The 27571-nt window shown below is 42.5% G+C and overlaps 1 protein-coding gene across 1 annotated transcript; it reads left to right on the top strand.

Moving 5' to 3' along the window:
• The first annotated feature begins 1048 nt into the window (after positions 1-1048).
• Positions 1049-23417, top strand: Uhmk1 (U2AF homology motif kinase 1). Its single transcript, XM_021157900.3, has 8 exons — positions 1049-1487; positions 3616-3908; positions 4924-5115; positions 7275-7369; positions 8816-8892; positions 9024-9122; positions 10979-11067; positions 16729-23417. Exons 1-8 carry the CDS (start codon positions 1220-1222, stop codon positions 16873-16875), a joined length of 1260 nt encoding a protein of 419 aa, XP_021013559.1. The 5' UTR covers positions 1049-1219; the 3' UTR covers positions 16876-23417.
• Positions 23418-27571: the final 4154 nt, after the last annotated feature.

Raw genomic sequence — 27571 nt, 5'->3', positions numbered from 1 at the left:
GCTTTTTGACACAATAGGTCATATCCAATTAATATATTAATATCTTGCTTTTATTCTCTCAGTTGCTTCATAGACAGGATGACTAATCTGTCTTTATTTTTTTGTTTTGCTTTTTAAGATTTATCTATTTCTATATACACTGATATTCTGCCTGTATGTTTGTGTAAGAGTGCCAGATGCTCTGGGACTTGAGTTATAGACACTCGTGAGTTGCCATGTGGATGCTGGGAATTGAACCCTGATCTGGAAGAGCAGTCAGTGCTCTTAGCTGCTAAGCCATTTCTCTAGCCCCTGACTAATCTGTCTTTAGCTTTACGCTTATTTTCTTAAGCAGGAGATAGGAAGTAACAGGGAAGAAAACACAACATCTAAGTGAGTCAAGTTAGATCTTCCAATAAATCCTTATTAGTTATGCAGGAAGATCTTATTGACTAGAGAGAGGGCGTGGTCACAGCCACTTCTGAGAGAGGCCAGGTATTTCTTTTGTGTATATTACTGTTCCAAAGAAAATCGGGGTTATTTTTAGAAAGGGAGGTAGTAATGATGGATATCAGGAAGATGTGAAAGCACGTACCTTTGAGCTTGAAACAATAGGTAATAGAAAATAAGATAGCTGCTCAAGAGACAGACAGTTCAGTGGCTATGAGGGTATACTGATCTTTCCCAGGACAGGACTTTGGTTCCCATCACCCAAACCCGGCAGCTCACAATCTCCTGTAACTTCAGCACCAAAGGATATTACACCTTCTTCAGACTTCTTGCACACATGAGGCACAAATACACAAACATATAAATACAAATATAATCACTCTTTAAAGATAAATAAAACAAAAAAATCAATAATCATATATGTTGCTGGAGCCAGGGCCTTCCTTGCCCATGCAAGGCAAGCACTTTAATACTGTGCTACACTCCATCTCTAATAATTAAGTTTAATATCTCAGTCGTTTTGTGTTAAACAATTTTCCCCCTGGAGGCCCCGCCCCTCTTAGGCCCGCCTCCTTCAACCTCTAGGATTGGCTTTCCCCCACTTCCGGCTGCTGGGTCCGAGTGTACTCCGGCTTCCGGTGTCATGGCGGCCTGAGGTCCGGGGAGTCGGTCCGGGCGCTGCAGGCCCCTCCCTGCGGAGCGGCGGGTCCGGGCGGGGATGTGACGGCGGGCGCCGCGGGCCTGCCTGGCGCGTCGTGTCGGCTCGCGTGTCCTCGGCCCAGCCCGCACCATGGCGGGGTCCGGCTGCGCGTGGGGCGCCGAGCCGCCGCGCTTCCTGGAGGCCTTCGGGCGGCTGTGGCAGGTCCAGAGCCGCCTAGGCAGCGGCTCCTCGGCCTCGGTATACCGGGTGCGGTGCTGCGGCACCCCGGGCTCGCCCCCCGGCGCCCTCAAGCAGTTCCTGCCTCCGGGAACCACCGGGGCTGCGGCCTCGGCCGCGGAGTATGGTTTCCGCAAAGAGAGGGCGGCGCTGGAGCAGTTGCAGGGTCACAGGAACATCGGTAATTGTGGCTGTCCCCCATGTCCTGCTCATGTCCCGAGCCAAGCATAAGCGTCCTCCGCCTGGCCCCCGGCCTTTGGTCCTGTAGGTGGGAGGAGAGCATCGGGCCTCACTAGTTGTCACGCGATGCAGGTCCCTTTTCAGTCCACCTTTCCTTTGCAGCTGTCTGAGGTATACGGTGGGAGTGATTATTACATAGCAAATGCTTAGTAAAGTCCGGTTTGCTTAGGTTTTCATCCGGTAGTTAGAAAGTGAAAGGCATGAGTTTGCCAGGTTGTCATGTCTTGAGTGGAAAATTTTGCATCTTTTCCAAATGGAAAATATTCTAGGGCATCCAGTGCCATCATTGACATCTAATGACATACTACTGACAACGGAAAAAAAAAAATACATACTTCGTGTGAATTTGGGAGAGGGAACCCAGTGTTACCTAGAAGTTAATGGAAGTGTGATATTTAAGAGCACGGCATTTGCTTCAGTAAGACTTTCATGACTCAGAGATTTAGAATGTAAGCTTGTTTGGGCCACTGATATATGGAAGCAGTCCTCGTTGTTAATCCACGTACAGGCAGAGAGCTTGTAAGCGGTTATAACTTTGGTTAGTAAAGAAGCGCCATAGATCTTGGCAAATAGAACCCATGTGTAGCTTGAAGAAAGTGTTTATTTATTTATTTATTTATAATACTCCATTGACAGAAGAATGTCCTAATGCTAGTGTGTTTTTCTTTTTTTCCTTAATCTTACTAAGCGGTATATCACTATAGCTTTGGTGTTTGACAGGAACGTTCTTTTCATGCCTCAGTACTTGTTGAATCTCTTGCATGATTACATTAGAATATTATTTGTAATTGATGTATACATATGTGTGTGTGTGTGCATACATATACATATATATATGTGTGTATATACATATTTATATCTATATGTATATACACATATATGTATATGTGTGTATATATATATATATATATATATATATACATATGTACACACACATATATACATACATATATATATGAGCATAGAATGCTGTTTTGGATCAGGCAACCTTCAATTTGCTCTTAAGGGTTACTTAATATTGTAGGTTTTTAAAGTAATTTTATCTTGAGACCTTAAGGGCATATGAATTCACACACCACTGAGTGTTGAGTTCTTGGTGAAACACAGGTTGAATCATTGTGACATATATTGCCATACTTTATTTTATTTAACCCGGCTGTCCAAAGATAATGCTCACTCACTGGAAAAATAGTGGAAGTTTCTTGCTTATCATTGTGATTCTTATCTATGGGGTGGGGTTGTGTGGGTGAGTCTCAGTGGCTAGAGAGCCTTTGCTGTTCTTGCACAGGACCCGCGTTCTGTTCCCAGGGTTTCCAGTGATTTGGGTGCGTACTGCCTCGGTGGCCAAATGACACTGGGGTAACGCTTGAGGAGTTTTTCATTAGACTTTAAAAGAAAAACCCCAGGGCAAGCAAGCTATAAATCTCAGTAACTGAGGAGGGGAAAATAAACTACAGAAAAAGCCATGCCCCTTGTGGTAAGCAACATGGAGGGCAGCCATGTGTGGAGGGGAAGTGGGGAGTGGTCAGGCAGCCAAAAGGCCTGAAGAGGAGCTTAACAGAAAGTGTTTGAGAAAAGCACAGACTAAGAGGACTCTTACCTCTCTTAGCATTTAGGCCGTTAGACAGATCATTGACCCACCCAACTGGATTAACTCTTAAGGGAGGAGGCAGTGCTAAATCTGCCTAGAGCAGCGGTTCTCAGCCTGTGAGTCAAGACCCCTTATGGGGTTGAGTGACCCTTTCATAGTGGTTGAAAGCATATCAGATATCCTGCATATCAGATATTTACATTACGATTCATAACTAGCAAAATTATAAACATGAAGTAATAAAAATACTGTATGGTTGGGGTCACTGAGGCACTGTCGTAAGGGGTTGCAGCATTCGGAAGGTTGAGAACCGCTGAACTAGAGGGAGTCTTAGTTTTTTACTATAACAGCTGCCTTGCATGTGCATGTATGTGTGCACACATGGAGATAAAATCCTCTTTATCTCAAATTCATATAGCGGGTAGTAAGTAATGATGAATTTGATCTTTTTAAGCATTGTAATTTTTTCTTCTTCTAGTGACTTTATATGGAGTATTTACCATACATTTCTCTCCCAACGTGCCATCACGCTGTCTGCTGCTTGAACTCCTGGATGTCAGTGTTTCGGAATTGCTTTTATATTCCAGTCACCAGGGCTGTTCCATGTGGATGATACAGCACTGTGCCCGAGATGTTCTGGAGGCCCTTGCTTTTCTTCACCATGAGGGCTACGTCCATGCAGACCTCAAACCACGAAACATCCTGTGGAGTGCGGAGAATGAGTGCTTTAAGCTTATTGACTTTGGACTCAGCTTCAAAGAAGGCAATCAGGTAAGAAATACCTTGTATTCTCCATTGTGGTTTAAAACCTAGTGGTCCAAGCCAAATATTTTTAATAACAGTGGTACTTTAAGCCGGGCGGTGGTGGCACGCGCCTTTAATCCCAGCACTTGGGAGGCAGAGGCAGGTGGATTTCTGAGTTCAAGGCTAACCTGGTCTACAGAGTGAGTTCCAGGACAGCCAGGGCTATACAGAGAAATCCTGTCTCCAAAAACAAAACAAAAAAAAAACAAAAAAAATCCAATGGTAATTTAGGGACTGACAGTGTAGTTCCCTAGTACCAAAGTGTTGCTAATGTAGCAAATTAAAAGAATTTCAGTGGTGCCGTGTGAAAGAAGGACATAAATTTAGGTCAGGTAAGAGTTAGTGAGGCTCAAGAAAGCTCAGAAATTACTAAGCGTACTTAGCCCACATAAAGCTCCTCAGGCCCTGTCAGCATTTGGTGAGTTGCTGGGTCGCTGTTTCTGTTTCTTCGGTGATGGAACTCTTATTCATGGCTGATGGTGGATGTGACCGTCCAGCCAAGTCCTCCTTTCTCTATGATTTATTAGGTTTTTGGAGAGTATCTTTCTTGTCAGTGTATAATAGGAAAGAAGTTATCTAAAAAAAAAAAAAAGACTTCTTTTTGAGCAACTGTATGGAACGTGTCCAGCTTTCCTGTGCTAACTGTCCAGTTAAGGAACTGAGGAATTATGGTAGATAAGGACTCAGACTCATGGCATTTGTCAGTGACCTTCTGTACCACTGAAGAATCCATGGATGGATGGAAAGTGAGACACTTTTTTTTTTTTTTTTTTTTTTTTTTTTTTTTTTTTTGGCTTTTCGAGACAGGGTTTTTCTGTATAGACCTGGCTGTCCTGGAACTCACTCTGTAGACCAGGCTGGCCTCGAACTCAGAAATCTGCCTGCCTCTGCCTCCCAAGTGCTGGGATTAAAGGCGTGTGCTACCACCGCCCGGCAAGCGAGACACTTCTTATCAGCTGTGATGTTTGTTCATCTTCTGTAGGACGTAAAGTATATTCAGACCGACGGGTATCGCGCTCCTGAAGCAGAGCTGCAGAACTGCTTGGCCCAGGCCGGCCTGCAGAGTGATACAGAATGTACCTCAGCTGTTGATCTGTGGAGCCTCGGAATCATTTTACTGGAAATGTTCTCAGGAATGAAACTGAAACATACAGTCAGATCTCAGGAATGGAAGGTAAACTGCGGGACAGTTTTGCTTTGCAGCTTTTAATCAGTTTAGGAATATTTGCTTTATAATGATAATTTTTGGGGATGACGGCGTGTCAGGGAGTCTGATTGCATCTTCTCCTTCCTGTATGTATTTATAGTACCTTCAGTACCTCTACTCATGTCTACAGCATCAAATCCATTGATGACATTGCATCCTCCCAGCTGTTAATCTAGGTCTTGGGATGTAGTAAGCATTTGCTCAAATGTTTGCATGCACGATCCCAAAAAGTGCTTTAATGCATAACCTTGTTAAAGTGTCTGAACAATTCCTACGCAGGAAGAGTGGATATTGGCTGCTTTTGTTTAACAAGTGAAAGCTAGAGGCACAGTTGTATAATATAGCTTGTTTCGGGTCACATGCTGGATGATCAGTTCTATTCCAACCTTAGAAGATTCCCAAAGTTCCATGGCACTTTGCATTAATTAATATTTCCTAGCTGTTAAACATTCTGCACTGGCGCACATGACTATGGTATAGTGGCTACTGCTTTTGTTGCTTGTGGGGGAGCATGGCTCCTAAGTTTCAAACCCCTGGTGTTGGAGTGAACTCTTTGTATGTCTCTCTCTATGTTAGGAATTAACCATAATTAGTTTTTAAAATGTATAATGAGGGTTTATTATTGTGATGGTCTCAGTATTCTTTATGCTTGAGGTTTGATATATAGTACTTTGACGTTATCACTGCATCTGGTTTTAAACAATAAGTATTTGAAAATAAATATTTTAATAATAAACATCTAGTAAATAGGTGAGCAGTACAGTTTGATTTGTGTAAATTCCAGTCATTGATTTACAGTTTAGCAATCCTTGGAAGGAATATATCTCCTCTTTGATGGGATTGCCTTATGTTTAGTTTTGGCCCAAAAATGTCCTGCTATGGGCATAAAACCAGTGTCACTTTTTTTCTAGTAGTGATATTTCAAATAGCTCACAAGCTAAGTATTTTTTTTTCTTTAGTGTTAATCTGAATATAGATGAATCATTAAATTAGCTTTGAGTGTATTAGACCCTTTGGATAGTATCTACTTGGCCCAGAGTACAGCAGAAGTAGGTCACACTCAAATGCGTATGGAATTTGGAGGTGTGACCTATGCTAATGGCATCTCACACAGCTGTCTGCAGGTAAGGTGTCATAATCTGTGTGATCACCTCACGCAGATTGCCAGGCGGGCACTCTTAAGTCCAGCGGTGCTTCACCCTCACCTCCTCCTAAGTTATTTGCGTTTGTCAGACCATTTGCTTCCTGCAGAATAAGAAGACTGCTGATGTAATATAAGATTACTAAGGCTAAGAAGAAATGTTACACAATTTTTAAAAGTAGTTTGTGGCCCATGGGAATCAACCCGTGGAGTCTAGTGATGGTAGGTATCTGATCTTTGTAGTTATGTGCACAGCTCTGCATTCTGAGTTAGCATAGTACCTTGTTGCATAGTGTTAGTTACGTTTTTGTATCTGGTGGAAATATTTATTTTGGATCACATCTTTAAAGGCATTGGTCTGTGCTGGCAGGGAGGGCATGGCCAGGAAGCAGAGAGAGGCCATTCTTGTGCTTGGTTGGCTGTCACCCTTTTCTCTTTATTCTCTCCCCAAGCCCATGACAGGGTGCCATCTACATGGTGTGTGTAGGCCTTCCCCCTTCTGTGAATATTCTCTGGAAATGTCTTAGCAGGCAAACCAAAGAGGTGCATCTTAGCAGTGTCCTCAGTGGTTCTGCACTGACGGTGAGAGGAATCACCACAGCACTGAAGGACAGAGGGCTAGTACCTATAAATGGCGATGTGAAGAGTGTAGCAAAGGCAGCATTCTCATTTGTCCTCCTTTTCTCAATGATAGTTTATTTTCCTGAAAACCAAAAAGACTTATCACCAGGCACTGCGACCCACCATTACATTCATTCATAAAACCACCTCTCAGTGTGACCTTTGCATTTTACCTGTTCATTTAGGACATGTTCTTAGTGCCAGGCTGTATTGGTGCCTCTAGAAATTCATGACTCGCCGTCTCTTCCAATTAAGATGATAAGTTTTTGAAAGAGGTGTTGAATGTTACTCGTGTTACATTTGGCTACTGCGTAGTAAATGCAAGCTCAGTCGAGTAACCTAAGGAAAACATTTCTCCTTCTAGGCAAACAGTTCTGCTATTATTGATCATATATTTGCCAGTAAAGCAGTGGTGAATGCCGCAATTCCAGCCTATCACCTCAGAGACCTTATCAAAAGGTATGATAGACATAGTATAACTTGCTTTGCAGACCTCTACAAGCTAAAGGTTTTTTTCTTTAATTTATTTCTATTACTATTACTGATTTGCCTAGTTATATAGCTTTAATTCCTTCAGAGATAGGAATTTTAGCCAGGTGAGGTGGGTCACACCTTTAATCCCAGCCCTCTAGTACAGTGGTAGAAGGATCTCTGCGAGTTCAAGGCCAGCCTGGTCTACAAAGAGAGACCTTGTTTCAAACAAAACAGAGTAATTGAGACAACCTTTTAATGACATAGTGTTATCTTTTGCTGTTTTTATGTGATGTTAAAGAGAGCCAGGCATGATGACACATGTCTTTATGCCTGCTGCTTTGGAGGCTGAGGCAGAAGAGCCATATCTGAGGATACATTGAGCTGCTTGTAAGGCATTGTCTCAGAGCAGCAAAGGAGTGGGGAAGGTATTTTGTTTTTCCCTCCTGCAATCCGGCTCTTCTTCCTTGTTTCCTCTTTGTTTTGTTATACTCCCTTTCTCCCATCAGTCTCCCTCTCTCTCCTTTTGTCTGTCTTTTTGTCTTTCTCCATTATCTTCTCCCTTTTGGATCATTTAAATTCGATTTTTTCACACTGGGATTTTCTGTGGATAGGAGATTGGGCTGGTTACTTCAGGAAGTCTTAATTTCTGGGTTACTCTAGCTCTTTAGTTTTCCCAGAGGCTTGCTTTTATTTACTTGGTGTGTGCAGTAGTCCCCGTAGTTTCATCTGTTGTTTAAAATCTGTTTGGCTTTTATTTTGTTTGCTTCCTACCTTATTTTCTCTCATTTACTAGCTGCACACTTGTTTATTCCCTACCTTCTTATAAACGAATGCCCATACTGTATGACATTACTATCATCAGTAGTCTGTTTCTGGTGTTACCTGTAGCATTTTCCATAAAATTGCTTTAAGATTAAGGAAATTTGGCAAGATTCATTTATCCTACCACGATCTTCTGGTTTTTATTTTTTATTTGTTTCTGTTTTTAAATTGTGCTACCATAATCTGGGTGTTGGTAGTACACACCTTTAACTCTGGCACTCAGGAGGCAGAGGCTGGTGGATCTCTCTGAGTCTGAGGCCACCCTGGTCTACAGAGTGAGTTCACTACATCCAGGGCTACACCCAGAAACCCTGTCTTGAAAAAGCCACAGCAGAATCATGCTACCATAAACATTGTTGCAGTGTGTGCATATGTCTGATGTCTCATTATAGTTAGAGACATATAACTGTCATATAGCATGATGCTGTGTCAGAAAGGTCTCATGTTTTATTTCATTGTTGCTCAGGTGGCCTTTGTATGCTCCACAGGGGATGATTCTGCAGTCCATGCTAATAGAAGTAGTACGGACATGAACACTGAGCCTTTTTTTCTGATAGTTTCACTCTCAGAAGATCTGGCAGTAATCATAATGATGCTGTTGTGTTTTAGCATGCTTCATGATGACCCAGGCAGAAGAATCCCTGCTGAGATGGCATTGTGCAGCCCATTCTTTAGCATTCCTTTTGGTAAGTTGTATCTGTCATTATTTCCCCCCTTGGTCATTTGGCAGTAACTGTGTATATTCTCCGGCTCCAGTTTGATCAGTTTATCACTGTGTGGGGAATCACACTGACGCATGTGTCGTGAACTTCCACAGCCCCTCATATTGAAGATCTGGTGATGCTTCCGACTCCAGTGCTCAGGCTCCTCAATGTGCTGGATGATGATTATCTGGAAAATGAAGATGAATATGAAGGTTAGTGCTGCCCAAGTTAGACTGTAGTGTTTCTCTCTTACACACAGCCTGCGACTAGTGTTTGTGCCATATACACTTGATTCCTAGGCTTCTTCTATAGTTTTCTAAATAAAAAAAATTTAAAAATACCATTTGTTTTAGGTAGGGTTTTACTGCTGTGAAGAGATACCATGACCAAGACATAAAGGACGGCGTTCAGTTACAATGACCCACCTCCACAAGGCCACACCACCTAATGGTGCCACTCCCTGAGCCAAACGTATTCAAAGCTCCTCACCATTGAACTCTGTGATGTGCTAAATACTCACGCTTTTTGATTTATCAGTCATTTGGACTCTGACCCAACAAATCCACAGAGATTTACGCCTACGCTTCTGACTCTGATCTCTTTTCTGTCCCTTCTCTTGCTGCCATTTCTGCTCCTTACCTCTCCTTTTTGCTTGTCACAGCTTTGTCATTCAGGATACATTCACTGTTTCGTGTGGGATTATTTCTTGTTTTTAACGCAAGAGAGACATAGGCATGCGATGACACAGAACGGGTGCTCAGCCTGGCCTGAGTGAGTGCAGGCTTTCACAGCAGAGCTTACCTCTGAGTTCAGTAATTAGTTATCTAAAAGTTAAGTGGGTAGCAAGAAGTACCATCAAGTAGAACGTATGACATGTTCAGAGAACAGGAGTTTGGAATGATTGTATCTTTTCTGTAGGAAAACAGTTGGTTAAAGTTGTAACAGTGACCAGTGTGCACATACCTAATGTGCTTGATTTCTCGGATTAAGAATTGGATCTTGTTCACAAGCTAGTAACACTGGAATATAGTAGCATCTTTGAAAGAATGCATAGTGGTCACCCAATAAACATTTAAGGTGGAAGAAATCAAACTACATCAGTTCAAACCAAATTGCTATGCCTTTGTGGCCTGGCACTTAAACAGTAAATATTATGGGGAATAGGAAAACAAATTTTGGATGACATTACTTGAAAAAGTGTACATCAGCTCTGAGACATACTCAATAAATGAGATGTTAACAATATTGTGTATAATATCAAAAAGTTTTGAAATAGGAAGTTTTCTGATAGGAGACACTGGGTAATTTCTTGAACATTGTAAACCATCCTAAAAGTATACAGCCATAAAACCAATGAGCCAATTTCATTTAATAATCTGGGCAGTTGTCCAGAGAAATGGATCAGCACCCACATGGCAGCTCCTAATGGTCTTGTAACTCCAGTTCCAAAGTGTCCTATGCGCTCTCTGGCAAAACACTCATAAGCATATAATAAATAAATATATATATATGTGTGTGTGTGTGTGTGTATACACATACATACACACATTTAAGTATACAAAACTAGAAAGAGACACTTAAGAAATATTAAAGTTAGCCGGGCAGTGGTGGCGCATTTCTTTAATCCCAGCACTTGAGGCAGAGGCAGGCAGATTTCTGAGTTCGAGGCCAGCCTGGTCTAGAGAGTGAGTTCCAGGACAGCCAGGGCTACACAGAGAAACCCTGTCTCGAAAAACGAAAAAGAAAATTAAAGTTGAACTTTTTACTTGAGATACATAAAATGCATTTGCTTGTATCCACTGATCACACTGGCAGGCTACAGAGGAACTTCACAGTGCTGGTTGCCTTCAAGAGCAGGAACAGAACAAAGCTGGGAAGATGTTTTAAGTTGGAACTATTTAACTGTAATGTACGTGAATGTTAAATGTAGACTATTCAATAGATTTGTTAGTGCATTGAATTTATATTCTTGTTTTATTTCCTAAGGTAAGGAAAATAACTTCATTGCTTAGCTATGTGCCACTGAATTCTCAAGTAATAATTACCTACTGTGTGATTTTATAACCAGATGTTGTAGAAGATGTGAAAGAAGAGTGTCAGAAATATGGACCAGTGGTTTCTCTGCTTGTTCCAAAGGAAAATCCTGGCAGAGGACAAGTAAGCAAATTTGTTTATAATTGCAGAATTATTTGGAGATTATGAAATTAAAGTCTTGTCTGAGCTGGGCTCTGTGGACGGGTGCACACGGGACTTTTGCAGTGTAGGTCATCATTGCCTTCTTACCTCTCTACCTTTCTAAACGTTCCACAGCTTATGTGAGGTTTTAGATTTTATTATAAAAAAAGACTAATCTACTTTTGAGCCACTGTAAACAGTGGTACCAAGTGAATTGTGTGTTAATTTCAGTTAGATTCAATTCAAGAACTATTTGGTTCACTTTGTTCTAATTAAGTAAACTTAGAAAACCTGTTGGGTTTGGTTCTGATGCAGTAGAAATGATTAGTGATCTTTTAAAGACAGAAAGCACTTACCCTGGATGGAGACTTTTGTGCCTGAGTTGTGTCTCAGTGTGACTAGCCTGTGACAGTCCTGACTCCTCTGTAAGTTGTCTGGGTAAAGACTGCTCACAGCATTCTTATTAGAAACTTTCTCTAATCAATTACATGGCAAAGAGGACAAGAAAATGCTTCATCTATATTATTTTTACTTTTGGAGAAACAATATCATTTCAGGTTTCTCTTCTCCTCACTGTTAACATTTGAGCCATGTCACTCCACTGAGGGAACTGCCCTGGGGAGTAAACTACAGAGGCAGCCCGAACCTCTGCACCGTGGTCCTTATTACCTGTCTCCCATTGGAGATGCTGTGCTGGAGATGCAGGGCTCCCACTGGAGGACTGCAGTCACTTCCAGTTATGTACTTTACCAGTCCTGGGTTCCAGCTTCCCGAGGACTAGGACTACAGGCACATGCCACCATACCTGCTGATTGTGCTCAGAGTTACAGAAACTAGTGACAACTAAAAGACCTGGAGAGCATTTATTTAGTCTAATACTGCTAATCTGCTAGCATTAACAGTTACCTTATTCATTGTCAGGAGCATGCTAGATACATCCTTGATGTTTTGCCTGCTAGCCAGTATTTTACTATGTTCTAAGCACTTGGCACAGAAAAGTGATCAAAGCAAATTTTTTAAAAAGGAGATAAGTGCAAGTGAGAAAGGTAGACTGAGGAAGTGGTGTTGCTTTGAAAGTGTGAGGGCGAGGTGGACTGCCCTTAGGAGAGTGTGAGGGCAGGGTGGACTGCCCTTAGGAGAGTGTGAGGGCGAGGTGGACTGCCCTTAGGAGAGTGTGAGGGCAGGGTGGACTGCCCTTAGGAGAGTGTGAGGGCGAGGTGGACTGCCCTTAGGAGAGTGTGAGGGCAGGGTGGACTGCCCTTAGGAGAGTGTGAGGGCGAGGTAGACTGCCCTTAGGAGAGTGTGAGGGCAGGGTGGACTGCCCTTAGGAGAGTGTGAGGGCGAGGTGGACTGCCCTTAGGAGAGTGTGAGGGCAGGGTGGACTGCCCTTAGGAGAGTGTGAGGGCGAGGTAGACTGCCCTTAGGAGAGTGTGAGGGCAGGGTGGACTGCCCTTAGGAGAGTGTGAGGGCAGGGTGGACTGCCCTTAGGAGAGTGTGAGGGCGAGGTGGACTGCCCTTAGGAGAGTGTGAGGGCAGGGTGGACTGCCCTTAGGAGAGTGTGAGGGCGAGGTGGACTGCCCTTAGGAGAGTGTGAGGGCAGGGTGGACTGCCCTTAGGAGAGTGTGAGGGCGAGGTAGACTGCCCTTAGGAGAGTGAGGGCAGGGTGGACTGCCCTTAGGAGAGTGTGAGGGCAAGGTGGACTGCCTTTAGGAGAGTGAGGGCAAGGTGGACTGCCCTTAGGGGGGGGGGTAGGAAAGGGCATTCTGGGAAGGTTACATCTGAGGCAGGATATGAAGGCAGTAAGAGAATTCAGATAAAACGGATGGCAAATCCCACCAGTTCCCAAGTCCCTTAGTATTCCAGACAGACTTCGGGAAGGTGGTTTGGCCAGCACACGGTGAGGAAGGAGAGCAGGTGAGATGTGTCCTGCACTAGGGAGAGTAGGTCACAGATCAAGATATACCCGGCTAGGGCACTGGAAGAACATTTGAAGTCAGCATTTGTGCCATCTGATTCAGCACTAAACCCAGTGAGCAAGTGAAACAGACCCAGACCAGAAAAATGGCAGCATTTTCAGGAGGGAAGTGTCCAGTCGGAGCTGATATGAAAAAAGTCTTTATTAGTATGAGAAAATTTGCCATTTCAAGAAAATTTTCCAATCTATTTATTACTTAGTCGGTAAAGCCATTTTGTATTAGAATTTTCATCACATTTTTATTGTTTGTGTGCGTGTCTGTATACCATGGTGTTTGTGTATTTGTGTGTGTGTGTGTAAAGCCAGTCTTTACTAAAAAGTTTAAGTGTGTGTGTGTGTGTGTGTAGATCTTTTCCCTCTTTCTACCATGTGGGTCCTGGGAATAAGTTCAGGGCTGGTAGCAGGTTCCCGTACCCCCAGCTCTATCCAGGCTGCAGGAAGGGAGGCAGGCAGGCATAGAAGCATGTCCAAACAAGTTCTAGAAAGGGGAAACTTGAGACTGGGGCTCAGTTGTCTGGCCCAGGGTTTCATTTCCAACATCACCAAAAATAAAAGAAATAATTAAATAAAAAGAGAAACAGAAAGAGACTTATATCTTATAATACAAGTTATAAAAGCAAAGAAAGTTAATAAGATATAATGGATAATTACTTTTTATGGTAAGTTGTAAAGTAAAATAATTTTCTTGTCTAGTGTGCATTGTGGTAGAGCTGCAGGTCATTTGTGTAGCAGTCGAAGAGATGTGACATGGGTTTTGCAAATGACATGTCTATATATTGGGCTTTGTTGTGTTTATTTGGGAATAATTGATATATAAAAATCAGAAGTAGATTTGTTATTCATGACATCATATTGTAACCTTTTTGTACTGAGTAAAAAGGTATGTTGTTGAAAGCTGCCTATAGCCAGCATATACTTTTTTTCCCCCACCCTCAGCATATACTTCTTATTTTATGACAAAGACAAGAGAGAAGATAAAAATGGTCATTAATGTGTTAACTTCCATATTGGAAGATAGTGTTGACTAGTAAAGATTGCAACTACCTTATAGGACATACATATCCTCTAACAAAGTTATATGTCACTTTATTGATAGCATTTTCCCTATATAATTCCATTCAAACAACCTGAGAAGACTACAGTTTGGGCCATTTGGAAATGCTTTTATTTCCATTTAATGACTCATTTTAGAGATGAGGCTTCAGAACGGATGACAAGTATCACTATATCGAATTTTCATTTTTGTGTGTGTGTGTACATGTGGATTCCTGAGGCCAATGTTGGGAATCATTCCCAATTGCCCTTCCTCTTTACTTACTGAGACAGGGTCTCAGTTAACCCAGAGCTTGCCAATATGGCTAGTCTTGAGCTGGCTTGTTCTAGGGCTCCCCTGCCTCTGCCTTCAGAGGCTAGAGTTCAGACAAGTTGCTCTGCCTGCCTGTCATTTTACATGGGTTCTTGGGATCTAGTCTCCAGGCCTCACAGTTGTAGGGCAAGCACTTAAACCAGTGAGAGGTCTCTCCAGCCTCTTTTATAGATTAAAATCAAGGCATGTTTTATCACTGGATAATCATCACGTTGTCTTCAAGAATAGTGCATAGCTTAGAAATAGTTATAAGGAAGGGAAAAAATTAGTGTGTGTGTGTGTGTGTGTGTATACGCTCAGAAAATTCCATCAGAGGTCTAATTCCTTAGGTTATATGTTCCCCATCATGCTTAACAGAATACTTGTATAAGATGGAATGACCAAGGCGTAGGTCACGTAGGACTTGGTATATTAATGAAATGGCTGGAGATATGGCACAGATGGGAAAGTTCTTGCTGTACAAGCATGAAGACCCATTTAAATACCGGTATCAATGTAAAAAGCCAAGTGTCTTGTCATGCACCTGTACTCTAGTGCTGAGGAGGTGGGGTCAGGAGACTCTGGGGCCTGTTGGACATCCAGTCTAGCTAATGGTGAGCTCTGGGTCATTGAAAAACTCTTGTCTTTAAAAATAAGGTGGAAAAGTGAGTGAGGAAGACTCCAGCCCTCAACCTCTAGCCTGAACTGCACATGCGCTTATGTGTGTATATGCAGACAGACACACGGGCACGGGCACCTGTGTGTACACATGCACCTGGAACTCTATTAGAAATTTTTCTTTTATAGCTCATGGAGAAAATTTGGCTTTTTTTTTTTTTTTCTGAAAGGCTAGTTGAGAACTGGGAATGTGCTTGGATTTGTAGGAAGATTAATTTGAGGAAAACATGTAAAAGAAAATGTGTATAAGAATTAGGGTTCACATGCCTGTCACTCCAGCATTTGAGAGGCAGAGGCAGAAAAATGAGGAGCTCAAGAGATCCTCAGCTGCATAAGTCAAGGTCAGCTTGGGTGATGTGGGCCTCGCTGAAACTAGAAACTGAAAGGTTAGGAGCTAAGGGGTGATTTTTTTTTTTTTTTTTTTTAGGATCCATTTTCACATTCCCTTTAAAAGTCTCTGGACACCTGAGCACAGGTGAATTCTTGACATGAGGAATAAGGGGCCTGGTTAAGCAGAGAGGCAGCTCTTAGTGTACTTGGTTTTCTAATATGTGGGATAACCAAGAACAGTCATCAGGAACCACCCCCTCCCCTGCCTTTTTGCTTTAGGACAGCAAAGAGAACTTAATGATACTATGGCCTCGTCTCTACCTCTGGGAAGGGAAATCACCAGTGTTGAACATCTTCATTTCAGCTTGTACAATCGTTTTCAGTAGCCTTCCTTGCTCAGACCTACCCCTTTCATGTCCTACAGGTGTAGCTTCCTATGGAGTAGTGTTACAGTTGCTCTGTGGGCTCCTCATCCACATTCCTATGTGAGCTTCATGTAAACGCAGATGCTTTCTCACCTAACTGATCTTTGACAACTCTTAAGAATATGGTGAATGGAACTGTTTTAAGGAAGGGTTTTTAAACCTACTGCTATAAAGTGTGCCCAGTGGATCATCAGCATTGCCTTCAGAGTTAGTTAAGGAATATGAAGCAGATACAGGCAGGTAGGATGGCTCAGGGTAGAGGCCTGTGTGGGAAGAGGCAATTGTGAGCAGGCCTTATGTATGGGCTCAGTTCAATTGCAGGGTCCCACAAGGTGGCAGGAGAGAGCTGATGTCTGAGAGTTGTTCTCTGACCTACACAACATACTCAAACAATCTCTCTCTTTCTCTCTCTCTCTCTCTCTCTCGCTCTTTCGCTCTCTCTCTCTCTCTCTCTCTCTGAATTTTAAAAAGAATTTAGATATTAAGGTGTACTTTGGACTTAAGAAAAATTTGTGTTTTAACAAAATCCTCAGCTGATACACAGTCATGCATTTAATATCACGTAAACTGATAAACAGCACACTTAAACTTACATGATAAAACCTACAAAACTCCTAGGCTGTGTGATGTAGTCTGATGTTTCTGGGCTACAAACCTGGGATATTACTGCCCTGAATACTGTTGGCAGATGTAATACACTGAAGCACAGTAAAAACACCAGGCCGTATGAATGTTCAAATCTATTATAATCTTAGGCGACCAGTGTCTTCCATGGTCTTTGATTGATATTGGTATGTGGCCTGTGGCTAGGTCTCCATTAAAGTTGGTAAAGCGCTGATGTAACTCTGAAGTTATGTGGTGAATGACGTTGTCTTCTCTAACCTCCTCAGGTCTTCGTTGAGTACGCGAACGCTGGTGATTCCAAAGCTGCTCAGAAGTTGCTGACTGGGAGGATGTTTGACGGGAAGTTTGTTGTGGCTACATTCTACCCGCTGAGTGCCTACAAGAGGGGATATCTTTATCAAACCTTGCTTTAATCAGTAACCTAAGGACTATTTCCTGTTTCTCCTCTTCCATTTCTTGGATTATTATATTCCACAGCTGAATGCAGGAGCACCCCTTTACCCATTTTAAAGGGTACCTTGTACATTTATTTAATCCTACTAATGTGCAGCCATTGCCCAGACAGTGACTGCATTGCAAACATGGCACTGAGTAGGACCCGACCTCTCAGCTATACATTGAGGGGGTTAGAGCACCCATGTGGCCACCCTTTATTTGTGCAGTAGGGCAGGTGCTGCTGTTCATTATGTAACCTAAAAAGATGTCATTTCATGTGACAATGAAGCAAAGGTGAGTTGTGTGTCATAGTAAATACTATTAACAAATTTGTTAGGGTTGGTGACATCACAGAATATTTGTTTGTATTGTCAGGTGTATCTCCTTGTTATTCTAGCTGGCACTGGATGCTCTAATAATGTTAAGTCATTGTCAAGCAGCAGTTACCTACCGTGTTCTTAACAATGAGTTGTGAATTTTTCTAAAGGAGTACTGTAGGACTTAATATTCCTCCGAAGAAACTGCAGTGAGCCTATCAATGTTTTTAAAATTACTATTAAGGCTTTTAAAATAGAAAGCTGATGCTTGATCTTGCACAATTTTTATGTATAGTGTGTATGCTTGAGTGGGTGTGCAGGTGTGAAAGACTATAGAGAATCTGAGTCAGTGTGTTTTACAGTGTGAGTCTTGTGAGCTAACACAGTCTATAACCATTTCTTCCTACCGGTTTCACACCTGAGAGACTTGGGCTATAGGTTTCTTGAAAGTTGGTCTGACAGATAGAATGTAAATGACAAGAGAGTTCATTACTGTAAAGTGCAGAACAAAGTGGAGTCTAGACCAGGGTTCCACGCAGCTCTTCAGAGTGTAAGTTACCCTGTTCTCTGCTCTACTGTAGACCCAAGATTGGCTCATCTCTTTTGTACTGAACCTCTTGTGATAATTGTAAAGTTTTTCCAGATGTGATTCTTTCTGCTGTAATGGGAAATTGAAGTGGATCAGATAAAAGTTAGATGCATAGTGACGGGAAAAGAGAACAGTGCAGAGAAGGCAGCTCATCACAGACCCTCCTCCCCCAGCTGCCCTGCTGCCCTGCCACCTTCCTCCTTTCCCCATCGCCTCTGTCTGCAGCCTGAGGGCAGTGTCCCGAGCCATCGGCTTTTGACTGTAAGGGAAAAGAAAGGTTGATGTATTATAAGGTTGAAGTAGAAAGGAAGAAAATTCAGTTTCTAAAAGAACAATAGCAGTCTTGTGTGTCCGTGATAGAGGATGCCTGTGGTCACGAGTTTGTGGACACAGACGGACTGTGGCTTGAGGGGACATGAGTGGGGGTTCTTCCTGCTCTCTAGTAGTTTACCTTGAAAGGTGTAAACTTAGGAAACTTTTGTAAAGCACTGATTATCCAAGATAACCCACAAATTGTGCACTTGTGACAGAGTTTCTCCTAGTTCCGTACCTGAATGAAAGTGCTACTTATTTATTTTCCTAGGAAAGAGTGCTTCTTTCTTTCCCTGCTGTGGCCTGCTTATATAGTCTCTTGTCCATGCTGTTCAAGTTCCCAAAACTCCATTAAAACTTGCATTGTAGAGGTTGAGTTATTTTACCCTGTTTAGACATTTACTGCCCAACATTTGTCAGTATAATCAAATTGTCCCGAGCTCCCGCTTGGGAAGTTACGTTCGGTGTAAGGGGATTTGCTGCTGAGTTACCTCTGCTCGTCTCTCGTGGTCCCTGATGAGTGTCTTGGGAAGAAGGCTTTTTCAGGGGTTCATTGCGTGGTTGGTTTTCAGGTCAAACTTGAAGAACATAGAATCAGGACTGTGAAGTCCTAACTAAGCTTTCCTAAGACATAAATATTTACATGAGAGCTGCTTCTGTGGTCATTAGTGGCAGGTCTCTACGTTTCTACTGATGACCACAAGATACAAGTGAATTCTTCTGAGGGGCAAGTATGGTTAGCACATGTTCCCATATCTCATAAAAAAGAGATCCTTGCAAATAAACTGCAGGTAGGCTGCCAAGCTTTATCGTGCAGTATGCTGCTAACACTGCTGTACTCACAGCGTCCTGTGAACCTCATCCATGCAGGTGTAGCTATGCACATGTGTAGGGTTGACACTGTAGACTTGTTACAGACGATGCTAGCCAGATTTTAAGGGAGCTGAAGAAGTAAATGAGTGAGCCCGAATAATTACTTTGAGATCATTGAATTAAATAATTTATATTGAAGTCACAGACTTGAAGACAAAAGATAACCTACTATGATTTAAACCATTGTGTGATAGCTCTTAGCCCATTTTACCAAAGAGGACAGCTGCAGATTCCTCCTCCTCTGATACTATCAGGACTTTCATTTTAATATCTTTCTTAAACTGGGACCAAATAATACTACAGAAGATGCAATTTTCACAATAAATATATGCACAGGGATTTTAATTCCTTGAAATTATTAAAATCCTAGAATTCTCTTACTAAGGGGTAAAGAAGCGAGAACTCATGTTACTTAGTCCCTGTCTTTGGGGGCAAATTTTATCTCAGGTAGTTTTTCTCTCCCTATGTTAAGATTTGTGCTTCCTTCCTTCTCTCTTGCCTTCTTAGGTTCGTCTTTATTCTTCCAAGGTACTGCTATACACTGCACATTTTGTCCCTGATAAGGCACAGAAAGCGATTGCCTGAGGGAAAATTTGGGGTTCTTTAGAAGTATTTGGAGGAGACTTGTAGCCATTCTCAAAACTATAATTCTGTAGTTGGAAGAGAATAATAGAGTTGGGCACCCCAGAAAGGTACTGCCTGCATTTCACCAGAAGTCTGCATTTAGTATGACTGGATACTCTTCTTCCTTTGTGACCATTGGCACAGCGTCTCCCTTTGGGAACTCTTCCTGGCTGCTAAACTGATCTAAATTTATGGCTGCTTTTAGAATCGAATGGCTAACATAGTTCTACTCATCCGTCTGTCTCTGTTTTAATTGAGGGGAGTGTGGCCTTCTCGTGGTTATGTAGCTGCTGAAGGGTGCTGAGATATGCTAACCTGCCAGCCACTGTGCTGCCACCCAGAGAAAGGTGCACAAGTACTAGGGGCATAAGGCGCCCTTCTGTCTTAGTGCTCTAGACTTTCCCTCAGGTAAGGCACCCGTTAGAGGATAACTTAGAAGCAGGCTGAGGATCATGCTGCTTTATGGCTCTTCTGAATGTGGCAGGTGGCTGACAACTTGGCATCATTCTTGCTAGTTCTCCCTCCAGTTTATTAGGCAATTTTATTTTCAACAGTTGCTGAAAATGAGCATCATCGTGCCTACCTGGTGGGAATGATAGCAGTACAGTGGATGGGGACACACTGGTGACCGTGCACTTTACCTAGACTCTCACCCAAGGGGTACGGGCTGGGCTCTTTATTCGGGTTAGGGTACAGATCGTGACTTTCCATCAGTTGGATGTGTAGCTAGCTAAAGTTCTGGGCAAGTCAAATATTAAACCTCATCTGGCCGAAAGCTCCAGGGGATGACTGCACTGTCGCCTTTTTCTTGGAATAACTTGGATTGATTCATGTGAGTCCAGAATTTTCTTGGCATACTTTAAAAAAAAAAAGTATAAAACGATCCCAGTTTGACTCATTTCAGAATTGCATGTGGATGGAAAGGCCAGTTATCTGTCGCATCTGATTCTGGGATCTAGTTTCATTTATCAGGTTCTTTCTTCAGCACTTACTGATCCAGCTCTCTCTTTCTTGTAAGTCGTGGACACTTACACACCCGTCCTTGGTCACTTCTAGTTCAACAGAATCCCGATTTCTTGAGGTGCTCGGCAAGTTACTTTTCTTTGCCTAGGGCTTGGCACTCTTCACTTGTCGTTGCCTGTCTCCTCAAATACACACTGCTCTTGTTGAGGCTGTTGTGTGGAGCTCACCTGGTATGTTTAGATTTTATATTCTTGGGAGGTTGGGTGTTCGAGACAGGGGTTCTCTGTGTAGCCTTGTCTGTCCTGGAACTAGATTTTAGATTCTTAATCGTGGAGAAGCTTGGATATTTTAGTTTTTAGAGTGTCCCCATTTTTTAAAGAGTGAATTTTGATCCTTTCTCTACCTTATACCGTAGAATGGATCATGATTTTTATCTTTGCCACCTTCCCCAGATTTTGTTCACCAATGACTATTGCTTCACACTATGACAAGCAATTGGCAGGTACTAGGTATTTAAGAAGGTAAACAACTTAGAGTATTTTTGCTATGACTTTATAGGAGAAATGAGCTGTCAAAAGAAATATGTACTAGCCAGGGAGCATTTAGGATAGAAAGTTTTTGGAGACAGGGTTTTGCAGTGTAGCCTAGACAAGCCCCCAGCTCAGGATCTTCCTGCTTCAGCCTCCCAAGTGCTGCTTGTCACATATGTGCACCATCTTGCCCAGCTCTGTTAGGAAGCTGTTCTATAGATGGTCATAGGTGTTTTTCAGGATGTAAGACTAACACACAAGTTTACACACCTTTTGTTGTCCTGATAACTGCTCATTGTCTATAGCTCAGCGCTTTCCCTGATTCTTGTGCCGCTTATGGGAGTGATTGTTTTAAACGTGCTGTATTTGTGCCTTTCAGAGAGTCATAGTCATGGTAGCTGTGTTTGCTGGAGTTCATGGGAACCTCACTAAAGAATGGCCGGAGTGCTAGACTGGTAGCAGTCATGATAATGCCAAGAAAAATTGGTGGCTCTTTTGAAGGCTGAGTGTGCTTTGTGAACTGAGTTCTTAGTGTTTAGTGGCAAGGCAGGCACACTTTACTTGCTTTACGAGGTCATTCATCTCTGTTGTACAAAAAGACGGCTGATCCTGCTCCACTTCTCTGATAAAGCAAAGCAAGCATTCTTGAAGAAGACTGGAATTGTTACTTTTTTGTTTGTTTCTTACTGAGAACCTTGTATAAGCAGCAGCTACTGCCACCTTCAGCTCCTGTTGATCAGTGAGCAGGTTCTAGCCATTCTTTAAGATCCTTGGTCAGACTCCCCTCCCTTTGCTCTGTCAGCCCCTCTTACTATTCCTGATATCAGACAGCATGCAGACACATTGTGCGCATGTTGACTCAGACGCTCCTCAGTGACTTGAATTCTTTCAGCTGTGTTACTCGATTAGGTGGGTCATCAGAAGGCTGTCAGAGATATGAACAGGGAAGACAGAGATGGACATGAGCAGAGAGGAGGAAAAATGGCTCCCTTACTGGTGTCCGGAATCTTCCACATAGAGGTCATGGTCTAAGAATCTAAACTTTTTACCTGTAGATTAAAAACATTGCCTTTCTCATACATTCCTCATCCTCGTTTCCCCAAAAGACTGTTGTCAGGGTTTATGAGGCCGGCCAGATTAAGTACCCATATTCAGTTTCTCTTGATTTTTTTAGGAAGTATTTTAATTCCCTTGTGTATTTGGTGTTCACTACTGTTCTTGTGAATCAAGTCTCAGAGAGAAACTGGGGTCAGCCACCTCTGTCCTCCTGTTGCACGTGGGGTGGCGACATCCGTGTGTACTGATGCAGTTGCGGCACCTTGTGAAAAGGAGTGTGAGCAGTGTCTGTCCGAGAATAGAAAACTTCAGTCTGCACTTCTGTGAGCCAGAAGAATACAAAGCTGTCACATTTCCAGCACAGTTTAGTTTTCATTCTTAGCTCTTTTTGAAAAATCTTAAAATACTCTAACATTCCTTAGGTAGTGTCAAATCTAGGGTAGAAGGCCTTTTCCCCATCCTAAAAAGGGCTCCATCTTTTTGATCTTTTTGTCACTCTTAGAAATTTATGCTCAGTACATTTTAATAGTTTCTGGTCTCTAGACTATGTCAGCATTGGAGTGGTTGGTTGTGAATATCAAAAGCTACTACTGTTTTTCTTTGGAGACATGAACTTTCTGTTTTGAGCATAGGTCTGGTTTAAGCAACATGTGAAAGATCACCTAAACCAAAGCCCGCTGTAAGGGCAGTTGCCTCCTGTTGGTTCACCTTCACCTTGAACTGCAGGAACACTTCAGTGTGCAGTGAGTGCACACTTCCATGCACAGTGAGTGTTGTCTGTAACGTCTCTACCTGGGCTTTCAGTCGCGTGTTGCTCTTCGCATTTCCTAAAGTTCCTGATGCTATGATTCTGGTTTTTGTGGTGTTTTGCTGCTTGTGTGTGATTGATTATTGGTTTGTTTGTTTTTTTATGTTGTTTGTTTGTTTGTTTGAACTAAGTGGGACTATAAATGTAGATAGATGTGTTTTAGTACCAAGATGTTCTTTTTCAAATCCCTAAATTTCTGATTTCATTATCAGTCTTTCAGATGTCTATTTTCTTGCTGAATAGCAGAGGACTTTATTTCCACCTCCCTATAAAGTGTGAGCACTGTGTTTCAGCGAGCTGCATTGCGTACTTTTGCTGAAAACTTCTCTGTAAACACAATTGCCTTGTTGAGTTTCATTGTAAACTGACTCGCCATGCGATGCACTGTTGATAGCTTCCTGATGTGTGGTGGATAAGAGTGATAAAATAAAGCTTACAAAGAAAAGAAGTGCTCTCTTAGTTCTTTTCCTTCTTTTAACGAGCTAGCATTTCAGGTAGCTCAACTGCCCTTCAACTCACTATGCAGCTGAGGCTGGTCTCGATCCTCCGGCCTCTACCTCCCATGGGCTGGGATTACAGGTGTGCATCACTGCCCTAATTTTACTTCATATGTCTCTAACAGTATAAATATTCAAGCTCATCTAATAAGTAAGTGTATTTTACGCTTTAGTCTTTATTACAAGCTACCATTAATAACTTTTCCCAGGCTGGAGAGGCTCAGGGATTTAGTGCACTGGCTGCTCTTCTGTAAGACCTGGGTTCGGTTCCCAGCACTCACATGGTGGCTCACAACTGTCTGACTCTAGTTCCAGAGGATCTAACACCGGCACACAGATACATGCAGGCAAAACAGCAATGCACATCAAATAAGAACAAAGAAATTAAAAAATAACAATTTTTCTCAGCATGCATGAGGCCCAGGTTTAATTCACATTAAAAATTTCCCAGGACTGGACATCTGGTGCAGTGGTTAGCATTTGCTACTCTTTTAGAGGACACAGATTTGGTTCCCAGCACCCACGAGACGGCTCCTAACTGAATAACTCCAGTTGCAGGGTTTGTGGTGCCCTCTCCTGGCCTCTGTGGACAGCAGGGATAAGTGTGTACTTACATGTACTCACACACATACACACATGACATGAAGTAAATGATTTCCAGGGCTGGAGATCATAGGATGGAAGGAAATCTGACCCCACAGGCTGTCACTTGATGCATGTGTATATACAGGCATGCACCACATGTGCCATAAATAAATGGCACAAAGGGGGAAAAAAACGTATATATTTAATTTTGGTAAGGAACGAAATTGACAGTACTAGAATGTAAGTTTTAAATTATAGAATTGTAAAAAAAATTGTATAAATTGTAGAAAATGTGCATGATATTGCAGAAATAACCTGGTTCAACAAAAAACAGTTGGGAGATTTATATGCTAATCCTGTGTTTTATCAGATTGGATAACTTTAATCAAGTGATGTTATTTTGACCATAGTTGTATGTTTATGAGGAGCAAGTGGAATGCCATGGTAGTATAATGTAGGCCCTTTGTGAGAGCCTGTCAGTGGGTGGCAGACACCCTTCAGAGTTCAGATGCTCAATGTTCTCAGATTCAACAGCTCATGAAACTGAGCTATAGTTTCCTTTGGTTTAGGAGGGACACTGGCACAAAAAGTTATCATCTGGATCATAAATTTACAGGGAAAAGTGGAAACATCTTAAGGGACATCAGGAGCTCCAACTAGAGATTATGTGTTGAATTCGGCAGTTCCCAGAACACACAACAGAATCAGCTCAGCTTTCTAAAATACAGTTGCTGTGCCCTGCTCTTGGGTTCTGACTAGGTCTGTGTCAGCTATGGGGCTGCATTTCTGATGTGTTCCTGGGTACAATTGCTGCTTGCCTGGAACCACACTTAGAACTATTGAGCTTTTGTTTTAAGGGCAACACTGGACCCCCTGACGGTTGTCACTATAATAGCAACTATTCAGTTTTTAAAATGCAGTTATCTCCCCCCACTTTACCTTCGAGGAGTGTACCCCTCTTTTGTACATGTGTGGTGTGCGTGGGTGTGGGCGTAGGGGGGCATTGTACAGAGCTGGTGTGCATGTGTGCGTCCATGTGTCAAGGCCTAAGGCTGATATGAAGACTTTGTCAATAACTCTTCCATCTTAGTCTTTGAGAAGGGTCTCTCAACCAGTCAATCCCAGAGCTTGCTAGCATAGCTAGTCTGGTTAGCCAGCTTTGCTCTGGGGATCCCTTGTCTCTGCCTTTTATGGTTGGAATTACAGGTGAGCTGCCACACCCACCCATCATTAATGTGGGTTCTGGGAATTCCACGTCCACCCATTTTGCCCACAGCATAAACGCTTTAACTGCTGAGCCATCTTCCCAGACTTCATGTTGTGTCCTTTGTGTACTGCTCTCCAGAGTACCGAATCCAGGGAGGAATGGGGCCAGTTATGCACAGCCCCTGGATAGCCACGTGGTCCCCGGCAGCTGGCCAACCAAAGACATCCCCCATGGCAGCGGTTATAAAGGAACGCATTTACTTGGGCTCTATTGTCTTCATGGCAGGGAGCATGGTGGCTTGCAGGCAGACATGGTGCTGGAGAGTAAGTGATATCTCTGCATCTGGATTCATTGGCAGCAGGAAGAGAAAGAGCCCTGGGCCTGGCTTGAGCTTCTGAAACCCCAAACCCACACCTAGTGACACACCTCTTTCAACAAGGCCACATCTCCTAATTCCTGTCAAGTAGCGCCATTCCCTAGTGACTAAGTATTCAAATATATAAGCCTATATGTGAGCCATTCCTACTTAAAGTAGCACTGTAAACCGTCAATAATCCAACTTCAAAGTCAGGTCTAAATACCTCGGGGAAGAGTTTTGTTGCAGATTTTAGCAATATCGCATAGCTAATAGCTATATAAATACTCTAAGGAGAACCCATTACCTGGATGAAAATCTTGGTAGTGATTATTAATTCAAAAAGATATTTTACAATTAATGTAGGTGTGGATCTATGTGAACCAGTAGCTTCTCAGAGTGTTTAATGCCAGGGGTAAAGTTGTAGGGATGAATTCAGAGGCTCTGTCCTCTGTGTAGGCAGAATTTCAGACCTTAAGTCTCTCTTTAACTATGACTTTCACACTTAGCTTCATGACTTTGTATGTGTGCCCAGTATACATGTGCTTTATGCAGATAGTCAATATTTATTAGACACTTTGCGCATTCAGATTCACTTCTCCTATTTCATGCTCCAGGACATGACTGTGAACTGGTTAATCTTTACTGCCAGCTTGACTGGGCTTAAATTTATCTAGGAGATTGGTAGGTATGCCTGTAAGGGAATTTCCAGAGAGGATTAATTGCTGGGGAAAACCCACCCACAAGGTGGGCAGCACCGTCCCATGAGCTGAGCCCAGATTACCAGAAGGGTGAAAGGAGAGAGCCAGCGGAGTATATCAGCAGTCTCCACCCTCTCTCTGCCTCTTGCTCTGCCATGACGTGAGACATGTTGCTCAAATACACTCTGTCCACCAGGCCCTGCCCACTATGCTCTGTTGAAACCATGACCCTTCATAAAGAAACCCTTCCTCCTCCATTTCTGTCAGGTATTTTGCTCATAGCAATTGTAAACAGAATAACAAAATAACCAAAAGTTAATTTTCTGTTTGCAAGAGGGAAAAAAAAAAGATATACATTAAGGCTAATAATGACTAACTTCCAAGGTTATAAATCTGACCCAAGCACGTCTCAGTTTTCTAGCGTAGTTCACAAGCCTTAAAAAAAACCAAAAAACAAACTAGCTTGAAACAATACCTCCTATATAGAAAATGCAGTTTTAATCAAATACTAACTCTAGCAGTTGTGGCTTTTGTTAGAGCATTCCAGGCTGAAAGCCCTTGAATGGGAAACAGTGGACTGCCTGATCACACTGGGTAGGCCTCAGAACTGAAAGCCCACCCCGGAACAGGCAGGTCACGTGACTCTTGCCTAGGGATTGTATGATAAATGAATGATGTTCTTCCTATCCAAAGACATTGTTCATAATGTGAGGAGTGTCTGTTTTCAAAGAAGATAATTTCAGGTGGGCAGCCGTTATGTTTATAATCCCAGCACTGAGGAGGCCAAGACAGGAAAGGAGAGGGCTATGCATTCAAATCTGAAGCCAGCCTAGCCTGCGTTGTGAGTTCAGTGGCAACCTAAGCTAGGGTGAGAACCTATCTCAAAAATAAACAGAAAGAAAAAATATTTTTGATGGCATAATCAAAGATAAGCTTTGAACAAGAAGCTAGGAAATTTTCAGTCATTCTAAAACAAGTTTTAAATAGCAGCTGCAGATTGCTAAACTACTGTAATTTTGCAAGCTATATTTTATAGTTCTAGAGAGATCTAATTGGCTTTTGCTTGGGGGAACAATTCAGTGAGCCTTTGGAGAATGAGAAGACAGACACATAGACAGTGTATAGATATGACAAGGTCAGAGCTACTTGTGGAAGCTGTAAAAGGTCAGTGGTAGGGCCTTGACTAACGTGCATGAAACCTTGGGCACACACACACACACACACACACACACACAGGATTCTGTTAAGTGATTTCCT

Source organism: Mus caroli, unplaced genomic scaffold, assembly GCF_978045245.1.
Source record: "Mus caroli unplaced genomic scaffold, Mus_caroli_1 scaffold_1, whole genome shotgun sequence".
Classification (NCBI taxonomy): domain Eukaryota; kingdom Metazoa; phylum Chordata; class Mammalia; order Rodentia; family Muridae; genus Mus; species Mus caroli.
This window is presented reverse-complemented; position numbering and strand designations above follow the sequence as displayed.

Excerpts from the sequence above, each read along its gene's own strand:
- Uhmk1 (XM_021157900.3), top strand. The coding sequence starts at position 1,220 with ATGGCGGGGTCCGGCTGCGCGTGGGGCGCCGAGCCGCCGCGCTTCCTG. Across the intron at positions 3,909-4,923 it reads GCTTCAAAGAAGGCAATCAG|GACGTAAAGTATATTCAGAC; the intron begins GTAAGAAATACC and ends CATCTTCTGTAG. Across the intron at positions 7,370-8,815 it reads CTCAGAGACCTTATCAAAAG|CATGCTTCATGATGACCCAG; the intron begins GTATGATAGACA and ends GTTGTGTTTTAG.